The sequence below is a fragment of the Bombina bombina genome, chromosome 3 (genome assembly GCF_027579735.1).
Source record: "Bombina bombina isolate aBomBom1 chromosome 3, aBomBom1.pri, whole genome shotgun sequence".
Lineage (NCBI taxonomy): Eukaryota > Metazoa > Chordata > Amphibia > Anura > Bombinatoridae > Bombina > Bombina bombina.
The window spans coordinates 136,573,504-136,592,287 of record NC_069501.1 but is presented as its reverse complement, the minus strand read 5'-3'; the positions used below and the strand labels follow the sequence as shown (position 1 = coordinate 136,592,287).

The window sequence follows — 18,784 nt, the reverse complement described above, 5'->3', positions numbered from 1 at the left end:
TTCAGGCACCATCATTTAGCCTCGCAGAGGATCATTCGAGGGCTCTTCTTCTTCTGCTCCAATCTCACGGTTGGAAGATCATCTCAGGAAAGAGTTCCCTGGTTCCTAGCAACCGGGTGGAGTTCCTGGGCACGATAATAGACCCTATGTCCATGAAGATATTTCTCACAGATCAGCAACGCAGGAGGCTTGCGTCCACCTGTCTTGCCCTTCAGTCCTTCACAAGCCCATCGGTGGCTCAATGTATGGAGGTGATAGGTCTCATGGTTTCAAGCATAGATGTCATCCCATTCGCCAGGTTCCATCTCAGACCTCTTCAATTGTGCATGTTGAGACAGTGGAACAGCGATCATTCAGATCTATCACAGCTGATATCCATGGATGCTCGGACTCGGAACTCCCTCTCTTGGTGGATTCGTCTGGAGCAACTGTCCATGGGGACATCCTTCTTGAGCCAGTCCTAGGAGATTGTGACCACGGACGGCAGTCTGACGGAATGGGGAGCTGTTTGGGGTGCCAGGATGGCACAAGGAAAGTGGTCCAGGGAGAAGTCTCTCCTTCCGATCAACATCCTGGAACTATGAGCAATTTACAATGCTCTGAAGGCATGGCCTTCTCTGGGGTTGGTCAGTTTCATCAGATTCCAGACCGACAACATTACATTGGTGGCTTACATCAACCATCAGGGGGGTACGAGGTGCCTCCTCGTGATGAGGGAGGTCTCTCGAATTCTGGAGTGGTCGGAGTCCCATGACTGCTCGCTCTCAGCGATTCACATTCCAGGTGTGGACAACTGGGAAGCGGACTTTCTCAGCAGGCAATTCTTCCATCCGGGGGAATGCTCTCTTCACCCCGAGGTGTTTGCGGAGATTTGTCTCAGATGGGGTATGCCGGAGATAGATCTCATGGCATCCAGACTCAATTACAAGCTACCTCGATACGGGTCAAGGTCCAGGGATCCACAGGCAGAGCTGATAGATGCCTTACCACTTCTACCTCATGTAGTGGCACGCATCAAACAGGAGCAGGCCTCGGTTATTCTGATTGCTCCTTCGTGGCCGCGGAGGATGTAGTTTGCGGATCTAGTGTGGATGTCATCCTCTTCGCAGTAGAGAATACCCTGTCGCAGGGATCTGCTGGAACAGGGCCACTTTCAACATCGAAATCTAGATTCTCTGAGACTGAGTGCGTGGAGATTGAATGCCTAGTCTTAGCCAATAGAGGCTTTTCTGAAAGTGTGATTGGTACTCTAATTCAGGCAAGGAATCTAGTCACTCGTCACATCTACCATAAAGTGTGAAGGACTTACTTGTCCTGGTGTGAGAAGCATGGATTTCCTTGGCATAAGGTGAAGGTATCCAGGGTTCTATCCTTTCTACAAGAGGGTTTGGAGAAGGGTCTTGCCGCTAGTTCCTTAAAGGGACAGATTTTGGCATTATCAGTATTGTTGCATAGGAGACTCGCTGAGCTCCCTGACATCCAATCTTTTGTTCAGGCTCTGTCTAGGATCAGGCCTGTCTTTAGAAAGTCGGCTCCGCCTTGGAGCTTAAACTTAGTCCTTAGAGTTTTGCAGAGGGTTCCGTTTGAATCTATGCATTCCTTAGACATTAAGATTCTGTCCTGGAAGGTTCTCTTCCTGTTGGCTATTGCATCGGCATGCAGAGTATCTGAACTAGCATTGCAAAGTGATCCTCCTTATCTGGTGTTTCATGCGTATAAAGCTGTACTTCACACTGGGTTGGGGTTTCTCCCCAAGGTGGTGTCTAACCGTAACATCAATCAGGAAATAGTTATTCCTTCTTTGTGTCCTATCTCTTCTTCTAAGGAGAGGTTACTTCATAACTTGGATGTGGTTCATGCTTTGAAGTTTTATCTTCAGGCTACAAAGGATTTCAGACAGTCTACATCTCTTTTCTCCAACATTGGTGTGTCCGGTCCACGGCGTCATCCTTACTTGTGGGATATTCTCTTCCCCAACAGGAAATGGCAAAGAGTCCCAGCAAAGCTGGTCACATGATCCCTCCTAGGCTCCGCCCACCCCAGTCATTCTCTTTGCCGTTGCACAGGCAACATCTCCACGGAGATGGTTAAGAGTTTTTTGGTGTTTAAATGTAGTTTTATTCTTCTATCAAGTGTTTGTTATTTTAAAATAGTGCTGGTATGTACTATTTACTCTGAAACAGAAAAGGATGAAGATTTCTGTTTGTAAGAGGAAGATGATTTTAGCAGACAGTAACTAAAATCGATTGCTGTTTCCACACAGGACTGTTGAGATGAAGTAACTTCAGTTGGGGGAAACAGTTAGCAGACTTTTCTGCTTAAGGTATGACTAGCCATATTTCTAACAAGACCATGTAATGCTGGAAGGCTGTCATTTCCCCTCATGGGGACCGGTAAGCCATTTTCTTAGTTAAACATAAAAGAATAAAGGGCTTCAAAAAGGGCTTAAAAACTGGTAGACATTTTTCTGGGCTAAAACGATTGCTTTACTAGGCATATTATGCAGATTCTATCTAATAATTGGTATTATAATCTTGGGGAACGTTTAGAAAAACGGCAGGCACTGTGTTGGACGCCTTTTTCAGATGGGGGCCTTTCTAGTTATAGACAGAGCCTCATTTTCGCGCCATTAATGCGCAGTTGTTTTTTGGAGAAAGGATTATCTGCAAGTTCTCTGAAGGGACAGATCTCTGCTTTATCTGTTTTACTTCACAAAAGACTGGCAGCTGTGCCAGATGTTCAAGCATTTGTTCAGGCTCTGGTTAGGATCAAGCCTGTTTACAGACCTTTGACTCCTCCCTGGAGTCTAAATCTAGTTCTTTCAGTTCTTCAAGGGGTTCCGTTTGAACCCTTACATTCCGTAGATATTAAGTTATTATCTTGGAAAGTTTTGTTTTTGGTTGCAATTTCTTCTGCTAGAAGAGTTTCAGAGTTATCTGCTCTGCAGTGTTCTCCGCCCTATCTGGTGTTCCATGCAGATAAGGTGGTTTTGCGTACTAAGCCTGGTTTTCTCCCGAAAGTTGTTTCCAACAAAAATATTAACCAGGAGATAGTTGTACCTTCTTTGTGTCCGAATCCAGTTTCAAAGAAGGAACGTTTGTTACACAATTTGGACGTAGTCCGTGCTCTAAAATTCTATTTAGAGGCTACTAAAGATTTCAGACAAACATCTTCCTTGTTTGTTGTTTATTCTGGTAAAAGGAGAGGTCAAAAAGCGACTTCTACCTCTCTTTCCTTTTGGCTTAAAAGCATTATCCAATTGGCTTATGAGACTGCCGGACGGCAGCCTCCTGAAAGAATCACAGCTCACTCCACTAGGGCTGTGGCTTCCACATGGGCCTTCAAGAACGAGGCTTCTGTTGACCAGATATGTAAGGCAGCGACTTGGTCTTCACTGCACACTTTTGCCAAATTTTACAAATTTGATACTTTTGCTTCTTCGGAGGCTATTTTTGGGAGAAAGGTTTTGCAAGCCGTGGTGCCTTCCATTTAGGTGACCTGATTTGCTCCCTCCCTTCATCCGTGTCCTAAAGCTTTGGTATTGGTTCCCACAAGTAAGGATGACGCTGTGGACCGGACACACCAATGTTGGAGAAAACAGAATTTATGCTTACCTGATAAATTACTTTCTCCAACGGTGTGTCCGGTCCACGGCCCGCCCTGGTTTTTTAATCAGGTCTGATGAATTATTTTCTCTAACTACAGTCACCACGGTATCATATGGTTTCTCCTATATATATTTCCTCCTGTCCGTCGGTCGAATGACTGGGGTGGGCGGAGCCTAGGAAGGATCATGTGACCAGCTTTGCTGGGACTCTTTGCCTTTTCCTGTTGGGGAAGAGAATATCCCACAAGTAAGGATGACGCCGTGGACCGGACACACCGTTGGAGAAAGTAATTTATCAGGTAAGCATAAATTCTGTTTTTGTGGTGTATTCTGGGAAGTGCAAGGGGCAAAGGGCCTCTGCTACTTCTTTGTCTTTTTGGTTGAGGAGCTTGATTCACTTGGCTTATGAGACAGAGGGACATAAGCCTCCTCAGAGGATCATGGCTCATTCAACTAGAACTGTGGCTTTGTCTTGGGCCTTCAAGAATGTAGTCTCTATGGAGCAGATTTGTAAGGCGGATACCTGACCCTCCTTACACACTTTTACAAAGTTTTACAAGTTTGAAATTTTTGCTTCTACAGAAGCTGTTTTTGGGAGAAAGGTTCTGCAGGCTGTGGTCCGCCTTTTACCCTCCCGGTTTCATTCAGTGTCATCTAGAGCTTGGGTATGTGTTCCCAATAGTAATGAATGAAGCCGTGGACTCTCCTCCCTTTTAGATGGAAAACATAAATTATGCTTACCTGATATTTTCATTTCCATCGAGGGGAGGAGAGTCCACGGCTCCCGTCCATATCTCCCGTTGGGCGGACCTAGATTTCATCATCTTCTGGCACCATTTATACCCTGATTTTTCTCCTACTGTTACTGGTTCCCTCGGCAGAATGACTGGGGGATTAGGGAAGTGAGGGAGGTATTTAAACCTTTGGCTGGGGTGTCTTTGCCTCCTCCTGGTGGCTAGGTTTTTAATTCCCAATAGTTATGAATGAAGCCGTGGACTCTCCTCCCCTCGATGGAAATGAAATTATAAGGTAAGCATAATTTATGGTTTTCTTGTTTGAATTTAAAAAACAAATTTTGATTTCTGCTATTTCATTTTAGGTAAAGAAATTCTTGGTGTGACGGTTACTTCAGATAATCGTAATGTTAAAGCACTTGAGTTTGGAGGTAAGTAGAGCTATCATTTGTGCGTGCACCCCATAACATATGAGCAATCCAGTATTGTTTTGCCTGTGACTTTTCAAGTATTCCATTATTATATAATTTCAAAAAATCAACACTGTGAATCAGGGTTCCCTTTAAAAACTACACAATGCAGACCGCAAGCCATGGTTCCCTTATTAACTGTTTCACTGCTGGGCCACTAACAAAATGTTGCCTTAGAGGAAACACCGCTGTGAATATATACACACACACACCAATAAGAAATAAGCTGGCACTTACTGGTCTTTTGTAAACTCAAAATTTACAAAACACCAGCGAGTGCCAGCTTATTGATTTGTGGTGTATGGATTCAACTTGCAGGCACACTTTCAATAGTGAATCGCACTCTCATTTCAGATATATATACAGGGGTATGTATATATGTATGTATTGGGTACTTGTAAAGCGCGGCTAATCACCCATAAGGGTCTCAAGGCGCTGCTCATTTTATCAACTTTGGAAGGATGAAAGGCTGAGTGGACCTTGCCGGGTATTGAACCTGCAACCCTCGGGTTGCTACAGAGCTCAGCCACAGTGCATTAGCATGCTGAACTATCTGTCCGGCCTGAAAAATGTTAGTAGCCCTCTCAATGTTAAAGATAGGAATAAGTCCTTTCTGGAATGGTAATGCACTGCTCTTTTGGAGCTGAACACAGCCACCAAGCAAATCATAGGCAGCATATGTGCATAGTCAGCAATCACTGGTGTTCAGGATCTACATTTTATATCTGCTCCAGAGCCGACATATAGGAGTTAACCACATAAGATTAAATAAGCAATAATGCAATAAGGAAATCAAACCATAATCTTATTGCTGCTTTATGTAGAGTCCTCTATTATTAACTCATCAAGATCTCCCAATGCTCATTTTGCCATGTGGCTCTTGTCCACCTTACCATATTCTCTCTGAAGAGAACTGATGTTATAGATTCTTATTATATATACTTTACCACATTTCTGTTTTCTAAAATAGTATCTCAGTATGGGCAATAAGTTGTGTTTGGGTTGAAAAATGCCATTAGTGTAAGGTGCGTAATGGTGAAATAGACGCATAAAGTTTTCTGAATTGAATTCCTGTGTAGACCCTCCATTATTAAAGGGAAAGTATATGTAAGTTAATTAAAATCAGTGTAGTGCACAGAGACAGTATAACCCAAGCAGACATTGAAAAAGCAATACAAGTGTTTGTTTTTCTCTTGTAAGGTGTATCCAGTCCACGGATTCATCCATTACTTGTGGGATATTCTCCTTCCCAACAGGAAGCTGCAAGAGGATCACCCACAGCAGAGCTGTCTATATAGCTCCTCCCCTAACTACCACCTCCCAGTCATTCTCTTGCAGCTCTCAACAAGGGAAGCAGCTAGAGAGATGTGGTGCATTAATGTAGTTTATCTTCAATCAAAAGTTTTTTATTTTCAAATGGTACCGGAGTTGTACTATTTTAGCCTCAGGCAGAAAGTTGAAGAAGAGTCTGCCTGTGGTCTTTGATGATCTTAGCAGGTTGTAACTAAGATCCATTGCTGTTCTCACACATAACTGAAGAGATGGGTAACTTCAGCTGGGGGAATAGCGTGCAGGGTCTCCTGCTCTGAGGTATGTGCAGTTTTAAATTTTTCTAGAGAAATGATAAGCTAGAAAATGCTGACAATACCGGATTTATTTAAGGTAAGCCTGATTACAGTGATTTAATAACGACTGGTATCATGCTTGCTGTAAAGGGTAATATTTTTATTATTTACTCACATTACTGAATAGATATAACGTTTGCTTGAGGTGTATAAACGTTTATTTCATATTGGTGATAAAACTTTATTCTGGGGCCCAGTTTTTCCACATGGCTGACTAGATTTTGCCTAGGGATAGTTTTTTAAGGCCCTCTCACTGTGAGTATAGGTGGGAGGGGCCAATTTTCCATTAGTGTTTTCAGCTTGAGACATCCAGCTTCCCTGAAGGAGTCCCCTGAACATATAGGACCTCTCTAAGGGGTTTTTGTGCCTTCCAAAGTCATTGTATGGGCAGGTAGGGCCACAGTAGAGCTGTGGCAGTTTGTTGTGACTGTTTAAAAACGTTTATATCGTTTTTTATATCCGGTTTTGAAACTAAGAGATTAATCATCCATTTGCAAGTGGGTGCAATGCTCTTTCAGCCTATTATACACACTGTAAAAATTTCGTAAGATTTACTGCTTTTTTCACTGTTTTAGCAGTTTCTGTGTTTGTTTTTTTCTCTTAAAGGCACAGTACCGTTTTTATTTTTTGCTTGTTCACAGTTATTAAAGTGTTTTCCAAGCTTGCTGGTCTCATTACTAGTCTGTTTAAACATGTCTGACATAGAGGAAACTCATTGTTCATTATGTTTAGAAGCCATTGTGGAACCCCCTCTTAGAATGTGTACCAAATGCACTGATTTTACTATAGATTACAAAGACCATATTCTGGCTTTAAAAAATTTATCACCAGAAGAAATTGACAAGGAGGAAGTTATGCCGTCTAACTCTCCCCACGTGTCAGATCCTATAAATCCCGCTCAGGGGACGCCAAGTACATCTAGCGCGCCCATTGCGTATACCTTGCAAGACATGGCGGCAGTTATGAATCATACCCTTACAGAGGTATTATCTAAACTGCCAGGATTGCAAGGAAAGCGAGACAGCTCTGGGACTAGAATAAATACAGAGCTCTCTGATGCTTAAGTAGCTATCTCTGATACACCCTCACAATATAATGAAGCTGAAGCAGGGGAGCTTCAATCTGTGGGTGATTTTTCTGATTCAGGGAAGATACTTCAATCTGATTCTGATATGTCTACATTTAAATTTAAGCTTGAACACCTCCACGTATTGCTCAGGGAGGTTTTAGCAACTCTGGACGACTGTGACACTATTGTAGTCCCAGGGAAATTCTGTAGATTGGATAAATACTATGCAGTACCTACTTACACTGATGTTTTTCCAATCCCTAAAAGGTTTTCTGAAATTATTACTAAGGAATGGGATAGACCAGGTGTACCATTCTCTCCCCCTCCTGTTTTTAAAAAGATTTTCCTATAGACGCCGCTACACGGGACTTATGGCAGACGGTCCCTAAGGTGGAGGGAGCAGTTTCTACTCTAGCTAAGCGTACCACTATCCCTGTTGAGGACAGTTGTGCTTTTCTAGATCCAATGGATAAAAAATTAGAGGGTTACCTTAAGAAAATTTTTATTCAACAAGGTTTTATTCTCCAGCCTCTTGCATGCATTGCCCCAGTCACTGCTGCCGCGGCGTTCTGGTTTGAGTCCCTAGAGGGGGCTCTACAGGTTGAAACCCCGTTGGAAGATATTATTGACAAGCTTAGGGCCCTTAAGCTAGCCAATTCATTTGTTTCTGACGCCGTTGTTTATTTAACCAAGCTAACGGCTAAAAATTCAGGTTTTGCTATTCAGGCACGTAGGGCGCTATGGCTTAAATCCTGGTCAGCTGACGTGACTTCAAAGTCTAAACTTCTCAACATTCCCTTCAAAGGACAGATCCTATTCGGGCCTGGACTGAAGGAGATCATTTCTGGCATCACTGGAGGAAAAGGTCACGCCCTTCCTCAAGACAGATCCAACAAATTAAGGACCAATCAGTCTAGTTTTCGGCCCTTTCGAAACTTCAAGAGCGGCGCAGCTTCAACTTCCTCTAACACAAAACAAGAGGGAACTTTTGCCCAGTCTAAGCCGGTCTAGAGACCTAACCAGGCTAGGAACAAGGGGAAACAGGCCAAGAAGCCTGCTGCTGCCTCTAAGACAGCATGAAGGAGCAGCCCCCGATCCGGAAACGGATCTAGTAGGGGGCCGACTCTCTCTCTTCGCCCAGGCTTGGGCAAGAGATGTCCAGGATCCCTAGGCATTGGAAATTGTGTCCAAGGGTTATCTTCTGGAATTCAAAACCTCTCCCCCAAAAGGGAGATTTCTTCTCTCACTTTTATCTGCAAACCAGATAAAGAGAGAAGCATTCTTACATTGTGTTCAAGACCTCCTAGTTATGGGAGTGATCCACCCAGTTCTGCAGGAGGAACAGGGACAGGGCTTTTATTCAAATCTGTTTGTAGTTCCCAAGAAAGAGGGAACATTCAGACCAATCTTAGATCTCAAGATCTTAAACAAATTTCTCAGAGTCCCATCCTTCAAGATGGAGACTATTCGAACCATCCTCCCTATGATCCAGGAGAGTCAATACAGGCACTACCAGTTTGTGGCTCTTCCCTTCGAGTTGGCCACGGCACCAAGAATCTTTACAAAGGTTCTAGGGTCCCTTCTAGCGGTCCTAAGGCCGCGGGCTATAGCAGTAGCCTCTTACTCAGACGACATTCTGATACAGGCGTCGACTTTTCAAGTTGCCAGGTCTCACACGGACATTGTTCTGGCATTTCTGAGGTCGCATGGGTGGAAAGTGAACAAAGAAAAAAGTTCTCTATCCCCTCTCACAAGAGTTTCCTTCCTAGCAACTCTGACAGATTCTGTAGAAATGAAGATTTACCTGACAGAGGCCAGGTTGTCAAAACTTCTAAAATTCCTGCCAGGTTCTTTATTCTACTTCTCGCCCTTCAGTGGCTCAGTGTATGGAAGTAATCGGCTTAATGGTAGCGGCAATGGACATAGTGCTGTTTGCCCGCCTACATCTCAGAACGCTGCATGCTCAGTCAGTGGAATGGGGATTACACAGATTTGTCCCCTCTACTAAATCTGGATCAAGAGACCAGGGATTCTCTTCTCTAGTGGTTATCTCGGGTCCATCTGTCCAAGGGTATGACCTTCCGCAGGTCAGATTGGACAATAGTAACGACAGATGCCAGCCTTCTGGGGGGGGGGTGCAGTCTGGAACTCCCTGAAGGCTCAGGGCTTGTGGACTCAGGAGGAGACACTCCTTCCGATAAACATTCTGGAACTAAGAGCGATATTCAATGCTCTTCAGACTTGGCCTCAGCTAGCTGCGGTCAGGTTCATCAGATTTCAGTCGGACAACATCACGACTGTAGCTTACATCAACCATCAAGGGGGAACAAGGAGTTCCCTAGCAATGTTGGAGATTTCAAAAATAATTCTATGGGCAGAGGTTCATTTTTGCCATCTATCAGCTATCCATATCCCAAGAGTAGAGAACTGGGAGGCGGATTTTCTAAGTCGACAGACTTTTCATCCGAGGGAGTAGGAACTCCATCCGGAGGTGTTTGCACAGTTGATTCAACTTTGGGGCAAACCAGAACTGGATCTCATGGCGTCTCGTCAGAACGCCAAGCTTCCTTGTTACGGGTTCAGGTCCAGGGATCCCAAGGCAGCGCTGATAGATACTCTAGCAGCGCCTTGGTCTTTCAACCTGCTATGTGTTTCCACCGTTTCCTCTGCTCCCTCGTCTGATTGCCAAGATCAAGCAGGAGAGAGCTTCAGTGATTTTGATAGCTCCTGCGTGGCCACGCAGGACTTGGTACGCAGATCTGGTGGACATGTCATCCTTTCCACCTTGGACTCTGCCTCTGAGGCAGGACCTTCTACTTCAAGGTCCCTTCAAACATCCAAATCTAATTTCTCTGCGTCTGACTGCTTGGAGATTGAACGTTTGATTTTGTCAAAACATGGTTTTTCTGAGTCGGTCATTGATACCTTAATTCAGGCTCGAAAGCCTGTCACCAGGAAAATCTATCATAAGATATGGTGTAAATATCTTCATTGGTGTGAATCCAAGGGTTACTCATGGAGTAAAGTCAGGAGGTAAGGTGGCGACTTGGTCTTCGCTTCATACTTTTTCTAAATTCTACAAATTTGATACTTTTGCTTCTTCGGAGGCTATTTTTGGGAGAAAGGTCTTACAGGCAGTGGTGCCTTCCGTTTAAGCGCCTGCCTTGTCCCTCCCTTCATCCGTGTCCTATAGCTTTGGTATTGGTATCCCACAAGTAATGGATGTATCCGTGGACTGGATACACCTTACAAGAGAAAACAAAATTTATGCTTACCTGATAAATTTATTTCTCTTGTGGTGTATCCAGTCCACGGCTCGCCCTGTCATTTTAAGGCAGGTGTTTTTTAATTTTTAAACTACAGTCACCACTGCACCCTATAGTTTCTCCTTTATCTTGCTTGTCTTCGGTCGAATGACTGGGAGGTGGCAGTTAGGGGAGGAGCTATATAGACAGCTCTGCTGTGGGTGATCCTCTTGCAGCTTCCTGTTGGGAAGGAGAATATCCCACAAGTAATGGATGAATCCGTGGACTGGATACACCACAAGAGAAATAAATTTATCAGGTAAGCATACATTTTGTTTTTTCTTCACCCCATATCTTCCTGCTGTTCTGTTTATTATAATTAATGATTTCTTGGTTGTTGATATTCACAATTACGCTTGTTTACAAGAGGTTTATAACAAGATATCAGTAACTGTATTTCACTTTTATGTATGATGCATTTAGCCAATGAGATTTTCCTTTTCTGGCAGAGGTTGTTCTCTCTTGCAAGTACAGACTGGAGAAGACTGAACAGAAGGTCAGGTTAGAATGGAAGAAAGTTGTTACAAATGGTGACGTCTCATTTGTGTACTTTAATGATGCTTTAGCAGGTACAGTACACGTTTTTAATATAATTCCATAATTTATTTATTATTTTCATACTGTCAGTTCAGTTAATATTTCATGCTCTCTTTTTATAAGCCAGCTTGGCATTTCTTTCTTCATAAGGCAGGGAAAGTCCATGACTTCATTCCTTACTGTTGGGAAATACAACACTTGGCCACCAGGAGAAGAGGCAAAGACACCCCATCCAAAGGCTTAAATATCTCTCCCACTTCCCCTATCCCCCAGTCATTCTTTGCCTTTCATCACTATTGGAGGTGGCAGAGAAGTGGCAGAAGATTTGGATAGTCCTGTATGGGTATGTTCCCTTCGAGAAAGGACTGGAGTTTTAAGTAATCATGTCAACCTCTCAGTGAGAGTATTGATGAAAGTTAGAGTCTGAAGATGCAGGGAAAGTTTTTCTGCAAACCCATCCAGACTGTCGCTACACACTCAAGTCCATGTCAGAAGCGCTGCTGCAAGACTGTCACACTTGAGAGGCTATGCCTGCTCCACAGCATGGATCCTGGAGGGTAAGACCGTTTTTTATCTATATAATTTAAAACGCTAAACAGGGTCACAGTGTGGCTCCTTTATACCTCGATAGGATCAAAGGTTAATATCTCCTTCAGGGAGATTATTTGAACAGTTTGGGAATTTATATCTGCTTAATGTGAGAGTTTTTTTTAGGCTCATAGGTTGTGTGTTTTTGGCTTGGAACAAACAGGTTTCACTTTGGTTTTTGAAGTGTTGCGCAGCTCATAATAGCTTGGCTCCCTTTTTCATAGCAGGGAAAGTCCTGTTTTACGTACCACATGACCGGGTGCTGTCTCTTTTATTTCCTAAGATCCTGCTGCAGCCATCACTCCTGAGGAGAGCGTTTTCACTGTTAGCTGTCTAGTAGGTGGTGAGTGCCCCAGCCATTGGGAGTATTAAGGTGCCATTTTTTAAATAAAAGCGTTTCTTTTTGATTGTCCTTCTGTGGGTATATGCAAAGCTATGGAGGACTCTGATACTACATTAGAAGGTTCCCCTCCTTCTGTACTGATTAATAATTCCTGTTTATATTGTGAGGAGGCTGTGGTTTGCCCGCCTGCTCAGTTTTGTTCCATTTGCCTAAACACTGTTCTAAAGTCTAAGAAGGGAGACAAGCCTGCTAATACTCATAGCGCTATTAGCCCTTCTGAACCGCCTACTTCTCAGGATTCTGGGTCCCGAGAAATTACTACCCTCTCTACATTACCTGCTCAACATGCAGTTCCCCGCGGCTTAACTAATCCTCCATCTGGAGGAGACTTTTTTCCAGCAGACTTTACCGTGCAGTTACAGTCGCCGGTTTCTGCGGCCCTGAGTGCCTTACTTCGCTCTCACAAATGCAAGAGAAAGGTTAAACATAGTTCTCCTGACCTAGAGTCATCTAAATATTGTCAGATTTAGCTACTATATCCCAGCTATCCGAGGATTAGTTAACCTCTGTAGCTTCAGAGGGTGAACTTTCAATTTCAGTTACTAAACCTCCTTCAGCGGATGAACCCTCCTTTAGATTTAAAATTGAGCATCTGCATTTTTTATTAAAGGAGGTTCTGTCTACTCTTGAGGTTACAGAGGCTACACTCCCTGAGGAGCTTAAGATCCCTAAATTAGACAAGGTTTACGAAGATAGGAAGGTCCCTCTGATTTTTCCTGTGCCAGTTAAGATGGCGAACATTATTAGTAATGAATGGGAAAGAATAGGAACTTCTTTTTCCCCCTCGTCTACTTTTAAAAAATGATTCCCGGTCCCTGACTCTCAATTAGATTTGTGGGGCTCCATCCCGAAGGTGCATGGCGCTATCTCCACGCTGGCTAAGCATACTACTATCTCTCTGGAGGATAGTTCTTCGTTTAGAGAGCCTATGGATAAAAAAAATGGAAACTTTTCTGAGAAAGATGTTTCAACATACAGGGTTTATATTTCAACCTGTGGCAGCTGTAGCCACTGTTGCTGGAGCAGCTACCTACTGATGTGACACTCTGTCAGAGCTCATTGAGGTGGAGACTCCCCTCGAGGATATTCAGGAGAGAATTAAGGCACTGAGAATTGCTAACTCTTTCATCTGTGATGCGAATATGCAGATTATTTACATAAATGCAAAGGCTTCTGGCTTTGCGGTTCTAGCCCGCCGGGCTCTCTGGTTGAATTCTTGGTCTGTGGATATGACTTCTAAATCCAGACTCCTTTCTCTTACCTTCAAGGGGAAGATTTTATTTGGGCCAGGGCTGGACTCCATTATCTCTACTGTTACCGGAGGGAAAGGTGCCTTCCTACCGCAAGATAAGAAGAATAGGCCTAAAGGGACGGCAACTGTCTAATTTTCATTCCTTTCGTACTGACAAGTCGCAAAGGACAGCAGTCCTCTTCCAAGTCCAAGCAGCCCAAGAGTACTTGGAAGCCCGCTCACTCCTGGAATAAGTCCAAAAAGACTAAGAAGCCAGCCGAGAACATATAGGCATGAAGGGGTGGCGACCCCCGATCTGGGATCGGATCAGGTAGGGGGCTGACTGTCTCTTTTTTTCAGAAGCGTGTTCCAGGATGTGCAGGATCCTTGGGTCCTGGAGGTTGTATCCCAAGGATAGAGGATAGGATTCAAGTCTCATCTGCCCTGGGGCAGATTCATACTCTCCAATCTTTCAACAAGACCAGAAAATAGGGCTGCCTTCTTAAGTTGCATACGGGATCTCTCCTCGCTAAGAGTAATTGTCCCGGTTCCTCAAACCTTTTTGTGGTTCCAAAGAAGGAGGGAACTTTCTAGCCAATTCTGAACCTAAAGTGCTTAAACAAGTTTCTGAGTGTTCCCTCTTTCAAGATGGAAAAAATATGGTCAATCCTGCCTCTGGTTCAGGAAGAACAGTTTATGACCACAATACACCTTCTAGGATGCATACCTTCATGTCCCAAATCACAGGGAACATTTTCAGTTCCTGAGGTTTGCTTTTCTGGATTAGAACTTCCAGTTCATAGCCCTTTCCATTTGGCCTAACTACTGCTCCACAGATATTTACAAAGGTTCTGGGGGCTCTTCTAGCCATTGCCAGGACACAAGGTATTGCAGTAGCGCCTTACCTGGATGATATCTTGGTACAGACACCATCTTTTCATCTAGCGAAAGAACATTCAGAGTCCCTTCTCAGTCTTCTTCGATCACATGGATGGAAGATAAACTTGGAAAAGAGTTCTCTTACTCCAAGTACAAGGGTGAATTTTCTGGGAGCTATAATAGACTCCATATCCATGAGAATATTCCTCAGAGATCAGAGATGTTGCAAGCTAACTTCTGCATGTCTTGCCCTCCAGGCCTCCTCGAGGGATATTTAAGCCTTTGGCTGAGGTGTCTTTGCCTCCTTCTGGTGGTCAGGTTCAGTATTTCCCAACAGTAAGGAATGATGTCGTGGACTTTCCCTGTCAGGAAGGAAAGGAATTTATCTGGTAAGCATAAATTATGTTTTCTTAATGTACTTCAGTATCCTTCTGTGATGATGATAGCATTAATAGAACTCATCTTTAAAGTACATTTATAGGGTTGGGGAAATGTTAAAAAATGTAATTTCTATATTTATTTAAGAGAGAAAAAAAACATTAAACAAAAAGCTATGTAACATGGAATACTACTTGCATTGCTTTCAGTGTAAATGTATTTATAGCTGCATTAAAATGTTATTTGGAAATTTTGAATGTTATATACTATAGACTTACCATAAATTCAACCATTTTACAACTTTCATTTTAATGGGGGGGGGGTAATAAAATAAAACAAATATTGTATCATCTGAATGAACCCTAAGTTGGAATATTGGCCAAACATTCAAAATTCTATACAATGGGGCTGAATTATCAAGGGCCGAATGGCCCCTGGTCCCCATGTTTCCATGCAAGACTTCAGGCTCGCCGGTAACAGCAGTTATGAAGCAGCGGTCTTAAGAATTGCTTGTGCAATGATAAATCCCGACAGCGTATGCTGTCGGCATTCATCATTGTCTGTCGGACATGATCCGCTGTGCGGATCATGTCGGACAGACCAATGATAAATCGGCCCCAAAGTGTTGACTGCAACCAACACCTATGCAACCATGAATGAGCCTGCAGGCAGTGCAGGCAAACATGTAAGAAGCAGTTTGTGGTGATTGACAGGCCCTGCTCTCACATGATTGATTTAGCAAGAGCAGTGGAAGGATTGCACAAGAGAGTTCTAGTGCAATCCTAATGTTTGCCAAGCAATATTGCAGATAGCATGGCCCACATTAATGAGTAAGATAGGACCTAGGGATTTGGTGAACTTGTAAGCTGTCAGACAGGGGAGCTAAATTTTGCAAAGAAATGTGTGTACAATCTATTAAGGCAGCCAACATGTTAATAAGATATAAGATTGTGGCCAAGTGTGTATGATATAGGGTTTAAAATTTTGCTGCCAGAAAGGACCACAACACTTTGTGAAACGGTGTTATAAAATGTTTTTTGGTATCATTCAGCTAGTTTGTTTTATTTTGCAACATTATTTCAGCAGTAAAAAAAAAAAAAAAAAATCTTTCAAATGTCAGTTTGTGCTAGTCACTAAGGGGCATATTTATCAAGCTCCGCTGCTCCATAACCTGTCCGCCTGCTCTGAGGCGGCGGACAGAAATCGACAGAAATCAACCCAATCGAATACGATCGGGTTAATTTACACCCCCTGCTAGTGGCCGATTGGCTGCGAATCTGCAGGGGGTGGTATTGCACCAGAAGTTCACAAGAATTGCTGGTGCAATGATAATTTCTCCAACATAGGTGTGTCCGGTCCACGGCGTCATCCTTACTTGTGGGATATTCTCTTCCCCAACAGGAAATGGCAAAGAGCCCAGCAAAGCTGGTCACATGATCCCTCCTAGGCTCCGCCTACCCCAGTCATTCTCTTTGCCGTTGTACAGGCAACATCTCCACGGAGATGGCTTAGAGTTTTTTAGTGTTTAACTGTAGTTTTTTTATTCAATCAAGAGTTTGTTATTTTAAAATAGTGCTGGTATGTACTATTTACTCTGAAACAGAAAAGAGATGAAGATTTCTGTTTGTAAGAGGAAAATGATTTTAGCAACCGTTACTAAAATCCATGGCTGTTCCACACAGGACTGTTGAGAGGAATTAACTTCAGTTGGGGGAACAGTGAGCAGTCTTTTGCTGCTTGAGGTATGACACATTCTAACAAGACGATGTAATGCTGGAAGCTGTCATTTTCCCTATGGGATCCGGTAAACCATTTTTATTCAGACAGTAAATAAGGGCTTCACAAGGGCTTATTAAGACTGTAGACATTTTCTGGGCTAAATCGATTCATAATACACATATTTAGCCTTGAGGAATCATTTAATCTGGGTATTTTTGTAAAATAATATCGGCAGGCACTGTTTTAGACACCTTATTCTCTAGGGGCTTTCCCTAATCATAGGCAGAGCCTCATTTTCGCGCCGGTATTGCGCACTTGTTTTTGAGAAGCATGACATGCAGTCGCATGTGTGAGGAGCTCTGATACATAGAAAAGACTTTCTGAAGGCGTCATTTGGTATCGTATTCCCCTTTGGGCTTGGTTGGGTCTCAGCAAAGCAGATACCAGGGACTGTAAAGGGGTTAAAGATAAAAACGGCTCCGGTTCCGTTATTTTAAGGGTTAAAGCTTCCAAATTTGGTGTGCAATACTTTTAAGGCTTTAAGACACTGTGGTGAAATTTTGGTGAATTTTGAACAATTCCTTCATACTTTTTCGCAATTGCAGTAATAAAGTGTGTTCAGTTTAAAATTTAAAGTGACAGTAACGGTTTTATTTTAAAACGTTTTTTGTACTTTGTTATCAAGTTTATGCCTGTTTAACATGTCTGAACTACCAGATAGACTGTGTTCTGAATGTGGGGAAGCCAAGGTTCCTTCTAATTTAAATAGATGTGATTTATGTGACACTGAAAATGATGCCCAAGATGATTCCTCAAGTGAGGGGAGTAAGCATGGTACTGCATCATTCCCTCCTTCGTCTACACCAGTCTTGCCCACTCAGGAGGCCCCTAGTACATCTAGCGCGCCAATACTCCTTACTATGCAACAATTAACGGCTGTAATGGATAATTCTATCAAAAACATTTTAGCCAAAATGCCCACTTATCAGCGCAAGCGCGACTGCTCTGTTTTAGATACTGAAGAGCATGGGGACGCTGATGATAATGGTTCTGAAATGCCCCTACACCAGTCTGAGGGGGCCAGGGAGGTTTTGTCTGAGGGAGAAATTTCAGATTCAGGGAAAATTTCTCAACAAGCTGAACCCGATGTGATTACATTTAAATTTAAGTTGGAACATCTCCGCGCTCTGCTTAAGGAGGTATTATCCACTCTGGATGATTGTGAGAATTTGATCATCCCAGAGAAACTATGTAAAATGGACAAGTTCCTAGAGGTCCCGGGGCTCCCAGAAGCTTTTCCTATACCCAAGCGGGTGGCGGACATTGTAAATAAAGAATGGGAAAGGCCCGGTATACCTTTCGTCCCTCCCCCCATATTTAAAAAATTGTTTCCTATGGTAGACCCCAGAAAGGACTTATGGCAGACAGTCCCCAAGGTCGAGGGAGCGGTTTCTACTTTAAACAAACGCACCACTATACCCATAGAAGATAGTTGTGCTTTCAAAGATCCTATGGATAAAAAATTAGAAGGTTTGCTTAAAAAGATGTTTGTTCAGCAAGGTTACCTTCTACAACCAATTTCATGCATTGTCCCTGTCACTACAGCCGCGTGTTTCTGGTTCGATGAGCTAGTAAAGGCGATCGATAGTGATTCTCCTCCTTATGAGGAGATTATGGACAGAATCCGTGCTCTCAAATTGGCCAATTCTTTCACCCTAGACGCCACTTTGCAATTGGCTAGGTTAGCGGCGAAAAATTCTGGGTTTGCTATTGTGGCGCGCAGAGCGCTTTGGTTGAAATCTTGGTCAGCGGATGCGTCTTCCAAGAACAAACTACTTAACATTCCTTTCAAGGGGAAAACGCTGTTTGGCCCTGACTTGAAAGAGATTATCTCTGATATCACTGGGGGTAAGGGCCACGCCCTTCCTCAGGATAGGTCTTTCAAGGCCAAAAATAAACCTAATTTTCGTCCCTTTCGTAGAAACGGACCAGCCCCAAGTGCTACGTCCTCTAAGCAAGAGGGTAATACTTCTCAAGCCAAGCCAGCCTGGAGACCAATGCAAGGCTGGAACAAGGGAAAGCAGGCCAAGAAACCTGCCACTGCTACCAAGACAGCATGAAATGTTGGCCCCCGATCCGGGACCGGATTTGGTGGGGGGCAGACTCTCTCTATTTGCTCAGGCTTGGGCAAGAGATGTTCTGGATCCTTGGGCACTAGAAATAGTCTCCCAAGGTTATC

At 43.4% G+C, this 18,784-nt stretch overlaps 1 protein-coding gene across 1 annotated transcript in view; it reads left to right on the top strand.

Moving 5' to 3' along the window:
- The window catches only part of LOC128652248 (junctional adhesion molecule B-like), a 228,236-nt gene that overhangs the window by 169,028 nt on the left and 40,424 nt on the right, over nucleotides 1–18,784 (top strand). Inside the window, exons 2-3 of the mRNA XM_053705185.1 lie at nucleotides 4,707–4,772; nucleotides 11,260–11,379. Coding sequence (XP_053561160.1) covers nucleotides 4,707–4,772; nucleotides 11,260–11,379 — 186 coding nt within the window. The remainder of the gene's footprint in view (nucleotides 1–4,706; nucleotides 4,773–11,259; nucleotides 11,380–18,784) is intronic.